This window comes from Erpetoichthys calabaricus, chromosome 1 (assembly GCF_900747795.2).
Source record: "Erpetoichthys calabaricus chromosome 1, fErpCal1.3, whole genome shotgun sequence".
Taxonomy (NCBI): Eukaryota; Metazoa; Chordata; class Cladistia; order Polypteriformes; family Polypteridae; genus Erpetoichthys; species Erpetoichthys calabaricus.
Genome location: NC_041394.2, coordinates 176,049,162 through 176,066,944, shown reverse-complemented (window position 1 = coordinate 176,066,944; position 17,783 = coordinate 176,049,162). Strand labels below are relative to the sequence as shown.

Genomic DNA, 17,783 nt, shown 5'->3' with positions numbered 1-17,783 from the left:
GTTATTTCCACTGTAAAACTCCACTTCACTCCCAGGTAAACAATCAATGCGTGAGCTGGGAAAACTTCGCTCACGTTCTAAGTCGGTGGGGGGATGGAATAGCCGGCTGCTGGCAGCTTGTCTTTTTATCAGCACATTTAGAGGACAAAGGATGCTGGCGGAGAGGTGTGAACGGATTTAAGAAGCGATTTAAGGTGGGCCGGATATACGAGTTTTTTCGTAGGCTCTGGTAATTCTAGTGTTAAAGGATAAGTTCAGTATTTTTAAAATATTAATTATTTCTTCACAAACATGGTAAATTTAAAAAAATATCTTACCCTCCTCGCACTTTACAATGGAGAGCATGGGGCATGGAGGAAAAGCTTAAGTGTAGAACTGTTTTTGGTGATTATCACTTTAGTATCTTCAAAACAGAGACAGAAATTCACACTTGGTAATCAGTGTTCAACAATAGAGTAAAAGAGAGTGTCAATCAACGCCATCCCTCTAAATGCCCAGACTACCTTCCTACAATTAACATCCTTCATCCGGAAAGGGGAGAAATTGAGGACCAAGCTCTCAACTTCTGACTCAGGCCCACTAAATACAGCAAGGGATTGGGAAATACAAAACAGCCTAAATCAGAGACTCACCTTCCCATCTGAAATCAATGTTCAATAATGTCAATAAAAGTGACAGGAAATTATTTTTCAATGTAAAAAATATGCAAATGCAGTCAAGTGGGTGGGTCTGGGGGTTGAATTGGCAGTGTTTTGAGACCTTCTAGCCATCCAACCAGGCAATTAGAAAATCACCTGTATAATAAAACCCATTCTGAATGCTGGGCTTCACTTGTATCTCTTCTGTTTAAATGTTTTTCTTCTCCACTTTGATTGTTACAAAATAATGATTTTATACTAAATGTACTCATTATCATGATTGTATATACTGCATTTTGTTTCTAAGTCTTGTTTTGTTCAAAATCAGGGCAATATATTGCATTGACACAGTCCTTGCATATGCCCATGAGATATGGATGCCTACATAATATTTAATCTTAGATATGATGGAGGTATCTCATTCTTTGGTAGATGAAAACGGACACTCATCCTAATTTCAGGCAGGAAAAATGGCCCACTTTACCTCCAATCATGTATTAGAAATATAGGAGCAACTTTTTAAAGTGTTAGTACTAACATAATATTTTGGATATTTTGGAGAAAAAAAAGAAATATTCCACCAAAAACAAAGCCAAAAGAATAACCATTACCTTTGCTCATTATTCAGCTGTTCCCTAGCTAAGAACAAAGTGATAAATGATAAGGACCTCAACTCTCCTTCCATGTGCCACTTTAAAAAAGAAAAAAACATATTTAATGTGGTTACTATGGGAACCTGTCTTATAGAAAGCACAACAAAAGGCAGCAAGAGAAAGAGAAGAAAGAATGAAAAAAGCAGACAGTGATAAAGAGGAAAACCTGGAGAGAGATACTTAGGAGACAAGCCTTTTCTAAGGGGTTAATCTGTCCCTTAACATTGTCAGCTGGATTACTGGGACTAAAAACATCTCACTTAGTTATCTTGAAAATCAAAAGCTTACTTCCTGACAAAGAGAAATAAAAATGAATACAAGACTGAACTTTCCTAATGGCCATATTCATATTGTCCAAACCAATAATGACACTGTATTGCTACCTTTGGCAGCATTCAATAGGTGGCTTGTTCTCTGTTTACAGACTTGTTTTCATGTGGCTGTCATCCTCTGTAATAGACATAGCAATAAACTGAATTCTTCTCTTTGTGCTCTGACTTCACACCTTCTGCTGTAGTTTTAATTTATCCATCTAATGTATACCTAAAAATTATGAAAAGGACAATCAAACACTCTTTCCTTCTGAGTGCTGCACTTAAAGCACAAATGAGCAGGCAGTGACAGAAATAGCTTGGGCCAAAAAGCCAGGAAAGCCTATTTATTCATCTCCTGCTATCAGGAAACAATAGTATTACTACTGTAAATATACAGTATTTGACTGACACAGTAAGATCCACGGTGATTGGAATCCTTATGCCAAACCAGTATACTGACACCTACAATAAACATCAGTAAAAAAAGCAGATAAGATTCTAGTTCAAATGACAATGATATAAAAATGTGTCTGTGGTGCAGGTCCCCAGCTTTACTACTATGCAGAGTGACTAATTCAGTGCTGACGTCAGATACTCTCCATATAAAGTATAACGGATACCCTAAAATTTGTTACTGTGCATCTGGGGAATGGCAACATCTGTCATGTCACAAACCAGAGTATAAACAGCAGACAAAGTGAGGCCGAACTGCCACCCAAAATACCCATCTTTCTGCTTACAGACCAGAGACAACACTGCACTTTGTTAGAATTCTCACAGGCTGGAAATGGCCTTCTCAAGAACTTCTGGCACTTGCACTTGCTACATTGCACTAAGAAGAATTTTACAATACTGAGTGCTTGTCATATTTGATAGAGACAGGCATCCCAGGATTAAAAAGCAGAAGAACACGAACAAATCTACACAGTTGTGCAGCAAAGAGGATTTGTATAGATAGAGACTAAGTCAAATCTCCCACTGGCAGAAAATATAGGAAGCCTGTACTTTATTCCTCTTTAGTTACAAAACAAAAGCATAAGGCGCAGCAGGACTAGCTGCCACTGTAGCAAATGTGCATTGAATGAACAAAAAGAAAACCCTGAAGAAAGAAACAACTTTAAAGCTGCTGATGGTGTGATGAGATAAGGTGATACAATTGCACAAACCTATGAAGGAAAAAACTGTTTTACAAGGGTGGGACAGGCAGGCAATGTAAGTCCAAAACCACACAACACAGTGCCCCTGCACCAAACACCCTTCTCAAGTCCAGGTCTCTCAATGGTCCGTCCTTCCTTCACCGCCTCCACTCCTCTTCTCCGGGCTTCGTCCTCTTCCACCCGACTCTGGCTAATGACTTGAGGGAAGTGGCCCCTTTTATTTCCACCCGGACATGCTCCAAGTGCCCCTTGATGAGCTTCCTGCGGCACTTCCTGGTGTGGCGGAACTGCCGCATGAGCACCTGGAAGCACTCCGGGTGTCCCTGGTATTTCTTCTGCCAGCACCTCCAGGTGTGGTGGCAGTGCTGACGTCCAGGGCTCATTACTCGTCCAGGCGCCCCCTGGCGTTGGCCACGGGCCCATCAGGACCTAGGTCCATGATAAGGATGGGATTTCCTTGGGCCAGCAGGTGAAGGGACTAAAATACTGGGAGTTCGATCCAAAGAGGTCACTCCCTGAGAAAGCTATGGCTCTCTGGGATCAGGGCAGTCTGTGGCTACGGCCATTTGATTTGACCCCCTTACAAATTGTGCAGCAGGTTGCCTGATTTTTGCTGCTGCAGCATCTACCACATGACTTTGCCCAGCCGGTCTGGGGTGACTTCCACTCCAAGGAGGAGCTTAAACAGCTCATAAAGACCCCACAGCCGGCCTCAAAACCTGGTGGAGCAGAATGGCCCTTTAGTGGAATCCATGGGACCTACGTCCCACTTAAGAAGTCCCTCCTGCACAATCCGGAGCCTGTTCCAAAGTCCCCTGACCGCCTAGCATGCGACCTGTCTGGGAATGAGGTGGACTGCAGGGGGATGCAGGGATATTGTTTGTGTGCCCTTAGCGATCTTCTGGCGGCCTTATTTGATTCTGGCAGTAACGTGTCTGTCATTGCTCGCCGTTATGTTTTACCGCGACAGTGGATTAAACGAAAGACCAGTCTTAGGTGTATACACGGACATGTATAAATCCGCCCGGTGTTACATTTGTCAGGGAGGAACCCTTAAAAGACTCACCGTGGCGGTTCTTCCAGATCCACCTTTTCCTGTAATCCTAGGGCAGGACTGGTCTGATAGTAAATGCGGTAGACTATTGAGTATTCCAGGACAAGCTTTGGGCCTAGAGATAGATGAGAAAGACTCGGGAGGAATCGCTACGTCATCTACCAGCGCCCCGGCAGCTCGGGAGGAATCTCCACCCCTTGAGGTCAGACCGGACCCTCTCTCTGAGTTGCACTTTCAGTTTAAAGCGACGCTAGCTTCTTTCAAGAGAGAACAATGGAATGATGACTCTCTGAAACACGCAAAGAATGCAGTGGTTCTCGTCAACGGCCAATGCACGCATCAGTCCATGCCACAGGGACCTCGCTTCATTATTGAAAATTACCTATTATATCGGGTCGCGAAGCATGAGGGGATGGACCGGAAGTTGCTGCTAATCCCACGAACCTACCGGCGGCAGGTCTGCGAGTTAGTGCACGCCCACCTTCTTGGAGGCCATCTCGGCTCCGACAAAACATTAGAGCGAATCAAGCTCTGGTTTTTCTTGCCAGGGATTAATGAGGGGGTTCACCATTTTTGCATTTCCTGTCCGGAGTGTCAACTGCAGCAAATTCCCAGGAGGGACCATGCTCCTCTTGTCCCCCGTCCCCTGGTTGATGTTCTTTTTGACCAAATTGGGGTCGATATAGTAGGACCCTTGGAACCCTCAGCCCGAGGACATATGTGCTCGGCTACTTCTAAAGCAATCACACGGGAACTAGTAGGGTCTTCTTTACGAGAGAAGTCCTAACAGACCAAGGGGCGCCTTTTACCTCGGAAACGGTTAAGGAGACTGCCGAATTCCTGAAGATAAAGCACTTAAGAACCGCGGTGTATCATCCTCAAACCGATGGGTTAGTTGAGAGGTTCAATCAGACTCTCAAGCAGATGCTTTGTAAGGTGGTCAGTGAGGATGAGAGGAATTGAGATCAACTCCTCCTCCACATTCTCTTTGCCTACCGGGAAGTCCCCCAAGCCTCTACAGGCTTCTCACCTTTTGAGTTGTTATGCGGACTACAGCCCCGGGTATATTGGATATCTTAAAGGAAGGCTGGAAAGGAGAGTCTCTTCCCTCGACAAATATTCTAGAATATATCACACAGTTACGCGATAGATTTGATAAAATTAGACCAATTCTAAAGAGCTATATGGAGGAGGCGCGAGCAGCACAGGCCCGCCTTTATGACCGTGGTACGACTCTCCGGGAGTTCCATCAGGGGGATCGGGTCATGGTATTGGTTCCCACCTCTCACTCCAAATTGCTCGTCCATTGGCTGGGCCCTTATGAAATTAAGGAGAGGAAGGGATTGGTGGACTATTTGGTGAAACAACCCAATCATCGACCAAGCGAGCGGTTGTATCATGTGAACCTGCTGAAACCGTGGAAGGAGAGGGACCCCGATCCCTCCTCCGGTCAGCCCCGCTCACTCTTTGCTCAAACAGATTCCCTTAATTTGGCGAGCAATTATCTTCCAGGCAGAGGCAGGAGCTGGAAACAGCTATCCGCTCCGTCCCATAGGTGGTGAGTGAACAACCCGGCCGGACCTCTCTGGTTGCGCATGACATATTGACTGACCCGGGGGTGATTGTTCGATAGCTGCCCTATAGACTCCCGGAGGCAAAGAAAGCTGAGGTGGAACTGGAAATCAAGCGAATGCTGGAACTAGGAGTGATTGAGGAGAGTTTCAGTCCCTGGTCCAGTCCCATCGTCTTGATTGCTAAGCCCGATGGCAGTTGGAGATTTTGCTAGGTTCCTAAACACACTTGACATGACGAAGGGGTACTGGCAGGTTCCTTTAACGGAGTCCGCAAAGGCTAAGACCACGTTTAGCACCCCTAGCGTGCACTGGCAGTATCATGTCCTTCAAATCGGGTTACACGGGGCGCCTGCAATTTTCCAGCGTCTGGTGGACAAAGTGCTCCAACCCCATAACACATATTGTGCTGCCTACCTGGATGACATTGTCATCTATTCCAGTACGTGGAAGACACATGTACAGCAGGTCACAGCGGTATTGTGGGCACTAGGAGAGGCCAGGCTTCGAATCAATCCCAAGAAATGTTTCTTTGGGTTGAGAGAGGCTAAATACTTGGGGCTACCTGGTGGGCCTGGGTACTGTGAGGCCACAGTGTTCCAAATTAAATGCCATACTGACATGGCCCCATCTGCGAAACAAGCAGCTGGTCCTGGCTGGGTACTACCGCCGGTTTGTGCCTCGCTTCTCCGAGAGAGCCGGCACCCTTGACCGACTTGACAAAGAAAAGAGCTCCCAACCTAGTGGTATGGTCTGACAAGGCGGAAGCTGCATTCGGTGACTTGAAACAGGCTCTAACTTCAGCACCTATATTAATAGCCCCTAACTTTTCTCTTCCATTTGTCCTCCAGATGAACACTTCGGACACAGGCTTGGGAGCTGTGTTGAGCCAAAGCGTCGACAGTGTTGAACACCCCGTAATGTACCTAAGCTGGAAACTGTTGGACTGGGAGACCAGGTATGCAGCAGTGGAGAAGGAAGCCCTGGCGAATAAGTTGCGCAGTTGCGGTACTACCTTTTGGGTTGGGTGTTCACTCTGGTGACGGACCAAGCACCCCTAAAGTGGATGGCCCTTCACAAGGAGTCGAATCCACGAGTCACTAGGTGGTTTCTTGACCTGCAGCAATACAAGTTTTCACTCGTTCATCGACAGGAGTCTCTTCATGCCAACGCTGACGCCCTCTCTCGGGCTCATGACCTCTCGGTATAGGCCCCACCAGGAGCAATATATATATATATATATATATATATATATATATATATATATATATATATATATACTGTATATATACAGTATATATATATACACAGAAAGAGAGAGAGAGGGTATATATGTAGTGACTTTTTAGGTACTTGTTCCATAATACAAAGGACAAGTGTCTGTGTATCTATGAGACCATCTGGTTGCTAATTCTCTGTTATATAATATTTGATATGGCATTCATAAAAGCAGTGCTAATATTTGTGATGTACAATGTGATGCAATAGGCAATATACAAGGCAATGGAAGGAGCCTACATGGTATTGATGTTGTACAGCAGCTAAAAAAGAGATGGCAGGTTTCATGAACCTCACAACACCCACCCAAACTAAACCCTGGCTCCCATGATGTCATTCCAACACATATCTATATTCCTCCAATGTTAAATGTAACTCTGATAATAAAGAATGTATATCCAAGAACACATCCACTTCATTAACTGAGGTATTTCTGTAAAGGGTTCACATGAACGCAGCATTTTAACGTGATATTGAAGAGAATCTAATTGGCATATGTTTTTGCTTGGTGAGAAAACCAGTAGCTCAATAGGACATTTACATGAATAAAGGGAGCGTCTTCAAACTGTCCAATAAATGCCTCTGATCCTTGAATAAAACTTTTGATTCAAGAATTACTAGTCAAAGAGCCTTTAATACATGACAGAAACTAGGACCATGCAGTTCTGGCTCGCCCAGGCAGTCACCTTAGAAACTGGCTCTCACATTACAAACAAAGCACACAAATGAAGAGTCACACTCTATTTTGTATCATTAAATGATGGCTTAAAACTATATTTTCCAGTCTTCGACTGAAAATGGAGCTTTCGAAATATATCTGAAAAGAAGAAATCACATGCCTCCCATTTTCTGTCTCACTTTTTACAGGTTGTTTTTCACTCTTTAAGCTTTATTTCATTGACAGCACAGTTATTTATTGATCCCTACTCCACCTGCACCTTTATTCAGATTGTTTTTATATATATTTTCCTTTAGTGAGTCAAAATACTATTGCCGCATTTTTTAAACTCACAAAAGCTAAGAAGAGGTTTAGTCCACCAGTAGATCTCTGTGCATTCCATCCATCCATTTTCTGAAAATGTTATTTTAAATGTAGGAGGAACTAGGACTTCTCTTGCCATCAGCCCATGAACATGGAAGAAACCAGAACTGGACAGGATACCAGTTTACCACAAGACAAACTCATGTAGACCCACAACCAGGCCCATCTGGCCAATTTAGAGACAAATATTAATCCAACATGTATGTTTTGTGCTGTATGAGGAAAACTAAATACAAGTAGAAAACCCAAGCATACTTGGAGAAAAACATGCAATCCCCGCAGTAACCAGGACATGTCCCTGGTGCTAGATGGCAGCCTCATTAACCACTGCACTACAATCTGTTTCTTTATTTCTTTCCTTTCAGAAAATTCTTTTACCAACTTACAAATTCCAAGAGACATCTTATAATATGTATAATGAAGAAAGTGAGAGAATAACAGTGAAAATATTCATAGTTATTAAGAGCATGGGGAATGAAGGCAAAAATATAATAACGTAAAAGTGGTATAAATAAGTAATAAGAATAAAAAATGGCAGTGATTTGAGGTATATTTACCCAAGACAAAATGTAAACAAAGTGTGTTCCATAATAGTGCTTTACTAATTCTTGTTGTTTTCTTAAATCATTGCAAAGGTAAGCCTATGAAAAGGTGTGCATCAGGCTGGTGGCTTTTACTTTCTATGTATAAAGACTCAAACTCTATAACAACAGGTAATTATTATATAGCTGATAGATAGATAGATAGATAGATGGATGGATGGATAGATAGATAGATAGATAGATAGATAGATAGATAGATAGATAGATAGATAGATAGATAGATAGATAGATAGATAGATAGATAGATAGATAGATAGATAGATAGATAGATAGATAGATAGATAGATAGATAGATAGATAGATAGATAGATAGATAGATGGTGCTAAACACAGAAAGTTGAAGTTCCCAGTGTATGCATAAATGAGACATTTAGGTTTTCCTAATGGCAAATAATGGCATATGGAAAGCATGTGTTTGAATCTTCTAAGACAAATATTAAAGTAAAGTCAAGTTTTGATTAAGTTGTTAGCAGTAGCTCACTCACACAAAATATGCAAACACTGATCCCTAACATGATTTTCTACAAACTGTGCTGAGCAACTGCCTGTAAAAACTCCTTAGTGGAATAAACACAACTCTGCACTAATAAACCTCAATGTTCTGAGTTGACTGTGCTCTCCACCTTTCATTAGTTCTGTTATGGTGGTAGTAAACAGACTGTAAATCAAATTGGGTCAAAAGACAAAAATATTAAAAAATGGGAGCAGCTAGGTTGGGCTTAATTGGAAGCACATAATTTTAAACTTAGTAGTAGGCACACATCATGGTGTTTCCCTGTGAGTCTGCCAAATAATTCCATCTACTACAGAAATTAATTTCATATTGCTGTTCAAATGAAACCCTAACCCATGCTATCCTATGTCTTGAGGTTAGAACAGGCTAAAAAGAAAAAGCATACACAAAAAGCATTTTTACATTTAAAACATCAGGGGATATGGTGTCTTCTGTACACTAGCCAAGTTAGAAGAACATATTACAGAAAGTCATCTTGGAGAATAAAAATAAGCCTATTATTAAAGCACTTTATTCAGAAAGAACTGCCTCAGGGGGCATATTTATTTGTTGAAGTGTAAAATAACATGGAGGACCATAATACTACAAGTAATAATAATAGCTTTCTAAAGCACTTTATAACAATACTCATTATGAAATATATTAATATATATTAAAGATTATTAGACTGTATAACTGACTGATTAGATGATTGACTAAGAAATATTAATTCTCAATAGCATCCCCCTCTAGACCATCGTAAGAAAACTATACTTTCCCTACTGTGTCACCTTAAACTAAGGAAACACTGTTCTTTCAAAACACTACCGTAGGTTACAATAACAAAAAAAGCTGAGTGGAAACTACAAATGAATTCTGACGTATAATTGTAACAGCTTATTTATCTTTTTTACGTTTAGACTACTACTTGCAAACTGTGTCTCAAGATGCTTTTTCAATGTAATACACAACCACTCAGACCTAAAATGTCCAGGGCAAAATAACTTTTCAAACATTGTTCCATAAACATACAATAACTTTTTAGAATTCATTTAGGAATCTGAGCAGATCCCCTGATCAGCCAAACAAAAAGCAGGATGAGTGGAACATTTACTATCACTTATCAGCTTGTCTGAACACTGTTTTTAAAGTGCTCGCCATGTAGCCCTGGATGATGTAAACTTTGCAGAGGGTTTATTTTTTTACTGTATAATTTTCTCTTAACTCAAATATACAAGCTTGGAGAAATCTAGGCATGATTTTGTTTTCCTTCAGGGACTGACTACATACAGTATGTTTGTAGTCATGACGTTATCATAATCAAGACTCCAAAACCAAGACACCAAATGATTCATACAAGTACAAATCTATCCAGTTTACAAGGCTGAGGTATCCACTTACACAATTCTATTTTTTTTTCCTTATCAGGTCTGCATATCCTTGCCTTCACAATTAAGACCAGAGAAGTTACACACATGCCTTCCCAGATCACAAGCTTTACTGGTTGTACTCACATCCAAAGAGCAAGTGCAAACACAGTGAATGTGCACAGGAAGAAAAGCTGCCAAATCAACAGGCACACACACACAACAACAGAAAATTACTTACTGTAACTCAAGACAGTTACATATACACTACAATATTACAGGTTTAGTCAGAAAACATATCAATTAAACAAAACGACTGATACACACTTTCACACAAATATCAATCTCCTCACAGTTTCACACAATGTTCTATGCTTCTTTTTTACCTCACAGTTTACACAATTACACCCACCTGTTACTGTATATAGAGCACATCAGTGTCTCTGATGTGAAAGAACATGCCTGCTCATAACTGTTTCATGGGCATACTACTGTTAGAAATGATTGATACATGTACACACACAATCCTTCCAACTCATACAAGCTTGAAGCTTAAAGGTGCACTTAATGCTTACATACACACCATAAGTTGGCCATGTGTACACAATTCTTAACCCTTAAAAAATCAACTTGTCGTACATGCATTGAACATCTGCATGCCTTTATTGTTAATACTGACTTCTGAAAACACACCAGATGCATTCACATAAATTACTTCCTACGGCATCCACACATTTACAAATACACAAACAATGCACCAAGCATACACTTCCCACACAGTATCAACAGACTGGGCAGTTCACTTAAAATCACTAAACACTGGGTTGGGTTGGCTCAGGCACTCACTTTTAATTCAAAAACTGCCAGACATGAAAAGTACTCCTTCTCACATAGTATGCATACACAGAAATATTACATATACTGTACTCACACATCATTCAAACGAAGAATCCACACTGATTAGAGAAATTTGCAGTGTTCAGATGGGCCACCCATCTTCTGTCTTTTCACGTGCTTATCTTTGAAGCCTGACGATTCGGCCAGCTTTGTTTCCCGTGAACTGCCACCTTGTTTGCACCGTTTCTTTGGATGTGGACTGGGAAGGCATGCGCGTAAAAGCATATGCCCTGCACTCACACGCAGTTCAAACAAACAACTCCTTCGAATCGCAGCAATTTACGGTGGTCATCCGCTCACAATAATAACAATTTTATCATCAGAATCCAAAACTTTCTGCACAAGTCACACTCGCTTTTACAGTAAAACACGCACGAACATAATCCACGCGTAAAACATGTAAAGCATGTGATTTGTATACGCTGCCCACATATATAAAATGTTCGCAGTTTTTTCACGCATGCAAAAATCATACAATCAAACACACCCACAATTCACATGCACACGACGCATGCACAATATTAAAAATACTCGTAACTGTAAGGCGAACTCCCCCACTTCACTTACAGCCTACTATCCAACACAATCCGCAAATATAAAATGCACCCCTAAGTCAAATGCCTAAAATGCTTGCAAATGTCTGTTTTATTATTGACTCAAATCAACATTCATGTGCAACTCGAATATCACAAACGAGTATCGGGCACTCCCACGACCGCGGAGTACACAACTCTCGTGTACACACAGAGTTCACCTGCCGAAGGATCACAGTTCACAAAAACACAAAAGATGTCGTTAGTCAGATTCACACAAACAATTCTCAGTACTGTGTTGTGCAATCAAAAACCAAATAGGCATTGTGCCCCACCGCACAGACTGCACCGTGCCACGCGTGTCCGAGCCCCAGTCACTTACCTGTCGGAGTGCGCTGACACATCTGTTCCCTGCGTGTCACGAACCTTGGGAGACTTCACAAAAAGTTCACAGCAGCAAGGAAAACGTACAGATGAAAGAGTTCAGTTCCAACCGGCCACTTGAGCAGAGCCAACCTGCCAAGACCTTCGCGTCTCAGCTAAGCCAGTCATTTTCGGTGCCGCCGCTCATCACTTATCGTACAGTCAGATGCTTGCCGGAGAGTAACAAGAGGGGCAACAGCATCCCTGCCGGCGAGCGCCGACACGCGCTTTTTCCCGCGTGCACGTGTCTCCTCCAGCCTGCCTTCCCTCCGGCGTGCGCGCGCCTCGCAAATCCGTGCCGGCTCATGGGCGCGCTCTCCGAATGCGAATGGAAGGAGCATCTTTGCAAGACACGGGTGGCCGCTCTCCAAGTTCATATCAGTTCTGGTTTGCACGTACCTTGCAAAATAGCTGATATTTCATCACGAAGCATTTCAGCAGGCTTTGTATCGCCGCATACTATACTTTTGAAGCTATGTAATGAGTTCGATAAAATTAAAACCTAGAAGATTTTTAGAATGAAACATTGATCCCGTGGGATTTTATATGTCGGCAGCAATTTAATGCAGAAGATGAATTTCCTAGAATCTCCACAAAAGAAGATGCATCATGCGCCCCCATTCAAAACCAGATCCTTTGAGATCGCATGCTTCGCTTTTTAATGCTAAAACTGGTTCTTGACATCTCCGGTGTGTACCTTAAAATGTTGTAGAACACCGTTCTTACGGGGCAAGATGGAAGATATGTCGCGGGGAGACTCAGTCTTAATAGGTCCCTTGAGTCAGCAGTCATACAATGTGGAAAGTACATTTTGACCCCAGAAGCTTGCAGCAGTGTAATATCGAATCTAATTTGTGAAAGACCTCAAAAGAAGATTTTTTTTTTGTTTAAATGTACGCGTATAAATGTTTAAAACAGAGAAGCTACTACTGTAAATGTATTTTATATTTGATCCTATGCTAGATCACATCTTTTTTATATAAAGTTCGTCTCCAGCGGGTTTCTATACATAAACCTAATTGTAACTTTACTCGATCAACTAAATCTGGGTCGCACTCAGGAGGAAAGATTGGCAGTGTTGATGATTGTCTGCAAAGTCTAATTACTGGAAATACTGAACTCAAATTCTACTAGGTCCTGTTCAGTATCAGCAGATGCAAGCAGGGCCGTCTCAGGGATTGAGCCCCTGGGCGATACAGGTGTCCAAAGGTTAGGGATGTAGGAAGTACGTTTGATCGTTAAAGTAAGAGTTTTCTGTGTCTCTTCAATGAAAACATTTCAACATGTATGCAAATATAATTTTATTTGTGTGAAGAGGGATTTTGGGTTGTGGAGTGTGAGTTTTTAGTCGTCTCCGTAGGTAAGATTGCATCTTCATTTTTTACAGTACTTTAAAAGTAGATTTTATTTGTCATTTATTACTGATAGACAGTCCTTCCAGATCCCCGGAGCATGCACAACTTTGTGTTTTATATGTCATTAGTGATAACAGCGGTCCCTGGGGCTGGAAGAATGCATATGGCTTTTAAATTCCCAAATGGGATCGTCTTTCTATCTTTTCCATTTATTTTTTTTGTCGTTTTATTCTATCTTGCCTTATTGATGCACAACAAACAAGTAACATTCACTTGAGTGCAAGGTTCAGGTAAGGTATCGGGGTATACTGAGCCAATACAGGCAGTATCCGGCACTGAGCAGGAAACTACCTAAGACTGGGCGCCACGCACGCGCACACCAGCATGTACACACGGGAGCAATGCATATTTGACAAATGATGGATGGATAAACGAATTAAAGACATCGAAAATGTTATCCATCAACTGAACATTTCCAAAGCGAGTCTGACTTTAAAGCGTCACTGGACAAAACATCCGAGAAGCGGAGCTCGCGTCCTGCGGCTTGCTTGGAAGCACACAGGCAGCTCTTCTGTTTTTCCGACATTCTGCCTCACTTTACCTTGTACAGCTGCCATTCAGACCATATGTTTCACTTTTTATTCTCCTTATCTTCTTTTCATTTCAAGCATTTATTTGGAGATTTGCTTAAGGAGAATGAAAAGGGCACGGGTGCCAATCACTAGAAGAAATTCCGCTTCTGACATTTTACAAATCCAGGCTGGATTCCGCATTAAACTCCACTAATAGAAAAAAGAATATCTAACAGGTGTATAGAAATACATTGTATGTGGTGGTGATTAAATGACAGGCAGATAAGCTGTTTTTAATTAAAATTCTGTTTGTTGACAACGATTATGAGCATTATCACTTCTTCCCAGTCCCATATAGGTACAGAGCCAATTAGTCGGTTTAGAAGGTTCTTTGTTAGCGATTTAAAGAGTCATGCTCATGCGCATTAATAGTCAAAGTGATTTACAGTAAAATTAAGACCATTGATAAGTGAAGACCATACACAATTTTAAAAAAGTGGCGCAGTGGTAGCGCTGCTGCCTCGCAGTTAGGAGAACCGGGTTTGCTTCCCGGGTCCTCCCTGCGTGGAGTTTGCATGTTCTCCCCGTGTCAGCGTGGGTTTCCTCCGGGTGCTCCAGTTTCCTTCCACAGTCCAAAGACATGCAGGTTAGGTCGATTGGCGATCCTAAATTGTCCCTAGTGTGTGTGTGTGTGCCCTGTGGTGGGCTGGTGCCCTGCCCAGGGTTTGTTCCTGCCTTGCCCCTTGTGCTGGCTGGAATTGGCCCCAGCAGAAACCCGTGACCCTGTGTTAGGATATAGCAGGTTGGAAAATGACTGACTGACTGTCTTGAAGATGGACGTTTTCTTTCAAGGTCACCCACTCAAGGAGTAACACTGTAAATCTCTTATCATAAATCTCCTTTACATCCAACTAGGCCATTTTGGCATGCAAATAATGAACAATGGTCTGTTATCTGTTGGAAGGTGATGTGGGAATATGAACCCCATGTGCCACTCAATACCATGCACATGTTCAAAAGGGTAGAGACAGACACTGTAGAGAACACCATTCTTTTGCTTGCCACCTTCACTTAACTCAAGCAACTGTCAATAATCATTCTACCAGTCTATATACTCATAAAAATAATTACTCTTTAATGGCACTATACTGGATTCTGTAACGAAGCATTGCTTGAAAAAGAACCATTTCATTGTGGGAAGGGTTCTTTGCATGTGAAATTAGGTCTTTGGGCTTTTTGAAGGTTCCCCTTATACGGATAACATAGAAATCTTTAATGAAAAGAAGGCTAACTAGCAGGATACTAACAGATTAATAAATCCTGGGAGTGTGTTATTGTACGTTGAAAGAGTAATTTGAAAATAATGACCCCATTATTTTAGAAATGTGTCATCATTGATCCATGGTTGTTGATGGAACCTGCTATGGGTCTAAATAAAAAGTTTTTTCAGGAATCGTCATGTGAATGGTTCTTTTGGAAACCAAAAATAGTTCCCCTATGGTATCGCTCTGAAGCATTGCTTTGGCACCTTAATTTTAATTAGCTCAAACCTGAGGAGAACATGCAAATTCCACACAAAAGACATCCTATCCCAGGAGTAACCTATTTTACATAGATTTTCGAAATGAAATAAATCATAAATACACTTTGACTGTAGATGTGTGAAATATTGTTATATACACGTGAAGTTAATTGGTGACTCCAAATTAGACCAGTGTGGGCGTTTGTAAGATTGCACCCTGCGATGGACTCATCCTCCATCCAAGTGTGGTTCTTGCCTTGAACAGCTCTGATCATCTGCAACTCTAAACTGGATTATGAAGACCTGAGAATGCAAGTGCTTTATATGTTTATGTTCTTAGTGACATAAAAGCTCATTTTACAAAAAAGTTATATAATATTTTTCAAATCTGCTCAGAAATGCTTGGCCTCCACCTCTCTCCTTTCTAAATTTCATTAACTCTCTAAATGCAGTGTAGCAATATTTTTTTTTGGCCACTCAGATTATCTAATTCAGACCTCTTCCTCAACTTTTCCTAAACAGAGGGAATACTTGTAATTCACTCATTAATGGGTGAAAGAACATGCTTGGTTAAGCATATAAAGTCATTAGGTTGTCTTTGGACTGGAAAGGAGAATAACCTGAAAATGGTATTTTCAATTAAGAATGGTCTAAAGTGTTAAAGGTTAATCAAACACATCCCTCATTTAGTGAATAGATGGATTTCCCATGCCATAACACTTTGGAAGTAGATAATTTAGGGATACATACAATAGATACTCATCAGTCAATATATCTTTTCTTCTGTCATGTAGCTTTGTGAGGCCCTCTTTTCTGACAGCCGCATAGCCTTGCCTCTCTCTTTAAGCTACCTGTATTATGTCCCATGTGTGTTGTGGGTGGTACCCCTTGAGGTGTGGTCACCTGCCAATCACCAGCAGGAACTCCCCTCCACTCTATAAATTTGGAGAGTCTCCCATTGTTCCTGGTGGTTTATTTTGAATGGATATTGGATTTTTTTTGGTGAGATTCTGTGTTTATGCTACACTTTGTACTTTTTGTGAATTACTGGATTATTGACATTTTGCTCTGCTTTTTGACAAATCTTTGTTTAGCTGTATTGAGAACTGTTTGCTTTGGATTTCCTTGTGTCTCAGGCAATTCCACTGAGCTTCACTGCTTTGGGAATATTGTTTTTTGAAGAATACACTTTTTATTTTATAAAAATCCTGTGTGTACTCCATTACTATCCTACTTTTGAATGCTTTGCCCTTTTAGTGGGCATTATTGGAAGTGCTTTTTTGGATCTTGTTTGCTTTGGAACTCCTCGTTCAAGACAAACAGTAATGCGAGTGTCAAAGCTGATAAGTCTAAGGAGTGAACATTCAAAAAAAGACACATACAAATATAAACATATTTGTTCACAAATAACTTGCAAAGGATGTCATACAGTATATCCCTTGAGGAAAGAAGAGAACATGCAAAGTTCACACAGAGCTCGCTCCTGATTGGTTAATAGACTTATAACTCTGTTGAGGTGAACTTAATTGGCTACACTACTCAGTTTTCTACTCATCCATTCATTTTAAAAACCCACTCTATTTGAGTGTCATAGGAAGAAGTCTTCATCATTCGATGCAATAGGAGAAACAGCCCTTAATAGATACCAGAACCTCTTAGGACATAAACACACACATCAGTGAAAAAACTCCACATTTTTATAAATAGAAGGAAATTAAAGTAACTAGAAAAAACCCACACAGACATGGGGAAAACATGCAAACTCAACACAGTCTATAACCAAGAACTGTGAGGAGCTGTAAGGGAGCATCACAAATCATTGCATTGCCATGCTGTCCCATGCTCCACTATGACGTTTTTAAAAAATAAACAGAATCTTAATTTTACTCTTGCATCTAATTAAGACTACATGAGTACAAGAAGCCACCCACTATTGTGCATTGTTATTTTTTTTATAAATGATGTTATAAAAATTATTCATTATTCAGTTCTAAGATACAGAAAAGAAATGATTGCTTACATCGTTGCTATTAAAACCATATTCCATGAGGTTTACTTTCCATCTAATTCAGTAAGTGCACACTTTCTGAGGTTTCTTTGGTGGCCACAGTGGGGTATTTAGAAGAAAGCAGAAGAGTACCTAATGACTCTTCATTTGTGTAGCTGATTTAGTGTGCAACAAAATTCACATCCCTTCCTTTTCTTCTACAAAATGTTACTCAAACAGGCTTTAAAATAAGTTCAAAATGATCTGCAATGAAAAAAGAATATATGCAGGTCATAACATTTAATAAAAGATCATTTTTTATTTT

General features: G+C 41.0%; 1 protein-coding gene across 4 annotated transcripts in view; it reads right to left on the bottom strand.

Moving 5' to 3' along the window:
- Positions 1-12,256, bottom strand: part of shisal1b (shisa like 1b) — a 308,856-nt gene extending 296,600 nt beyond the window's left edge. Inside the window, exon 1 of one of the 4 annotated variants that reach the window (XM_051924562.1) lies at positions 11,982-12,256. In XM_051924562.1, coding sequence (XP_051780522.1) covers positions 11,982-12,003 — 22 coding nt within the window. In that variant the 5' untranslated portion in view covers positions 12,004-12,256. Of the gene's footprint in view, positions 1-11,100; positions 11,388-11,981 lie in introns of those variants that run through there. The other 3 variants (XM_051924551.1, XM_028808955.2, XM_051924557.1) reach the window with 3 other exon arrangements.
- Between the last annotated feature and the right edge of the window lie 5,527 nt (positions 12,257-17,783).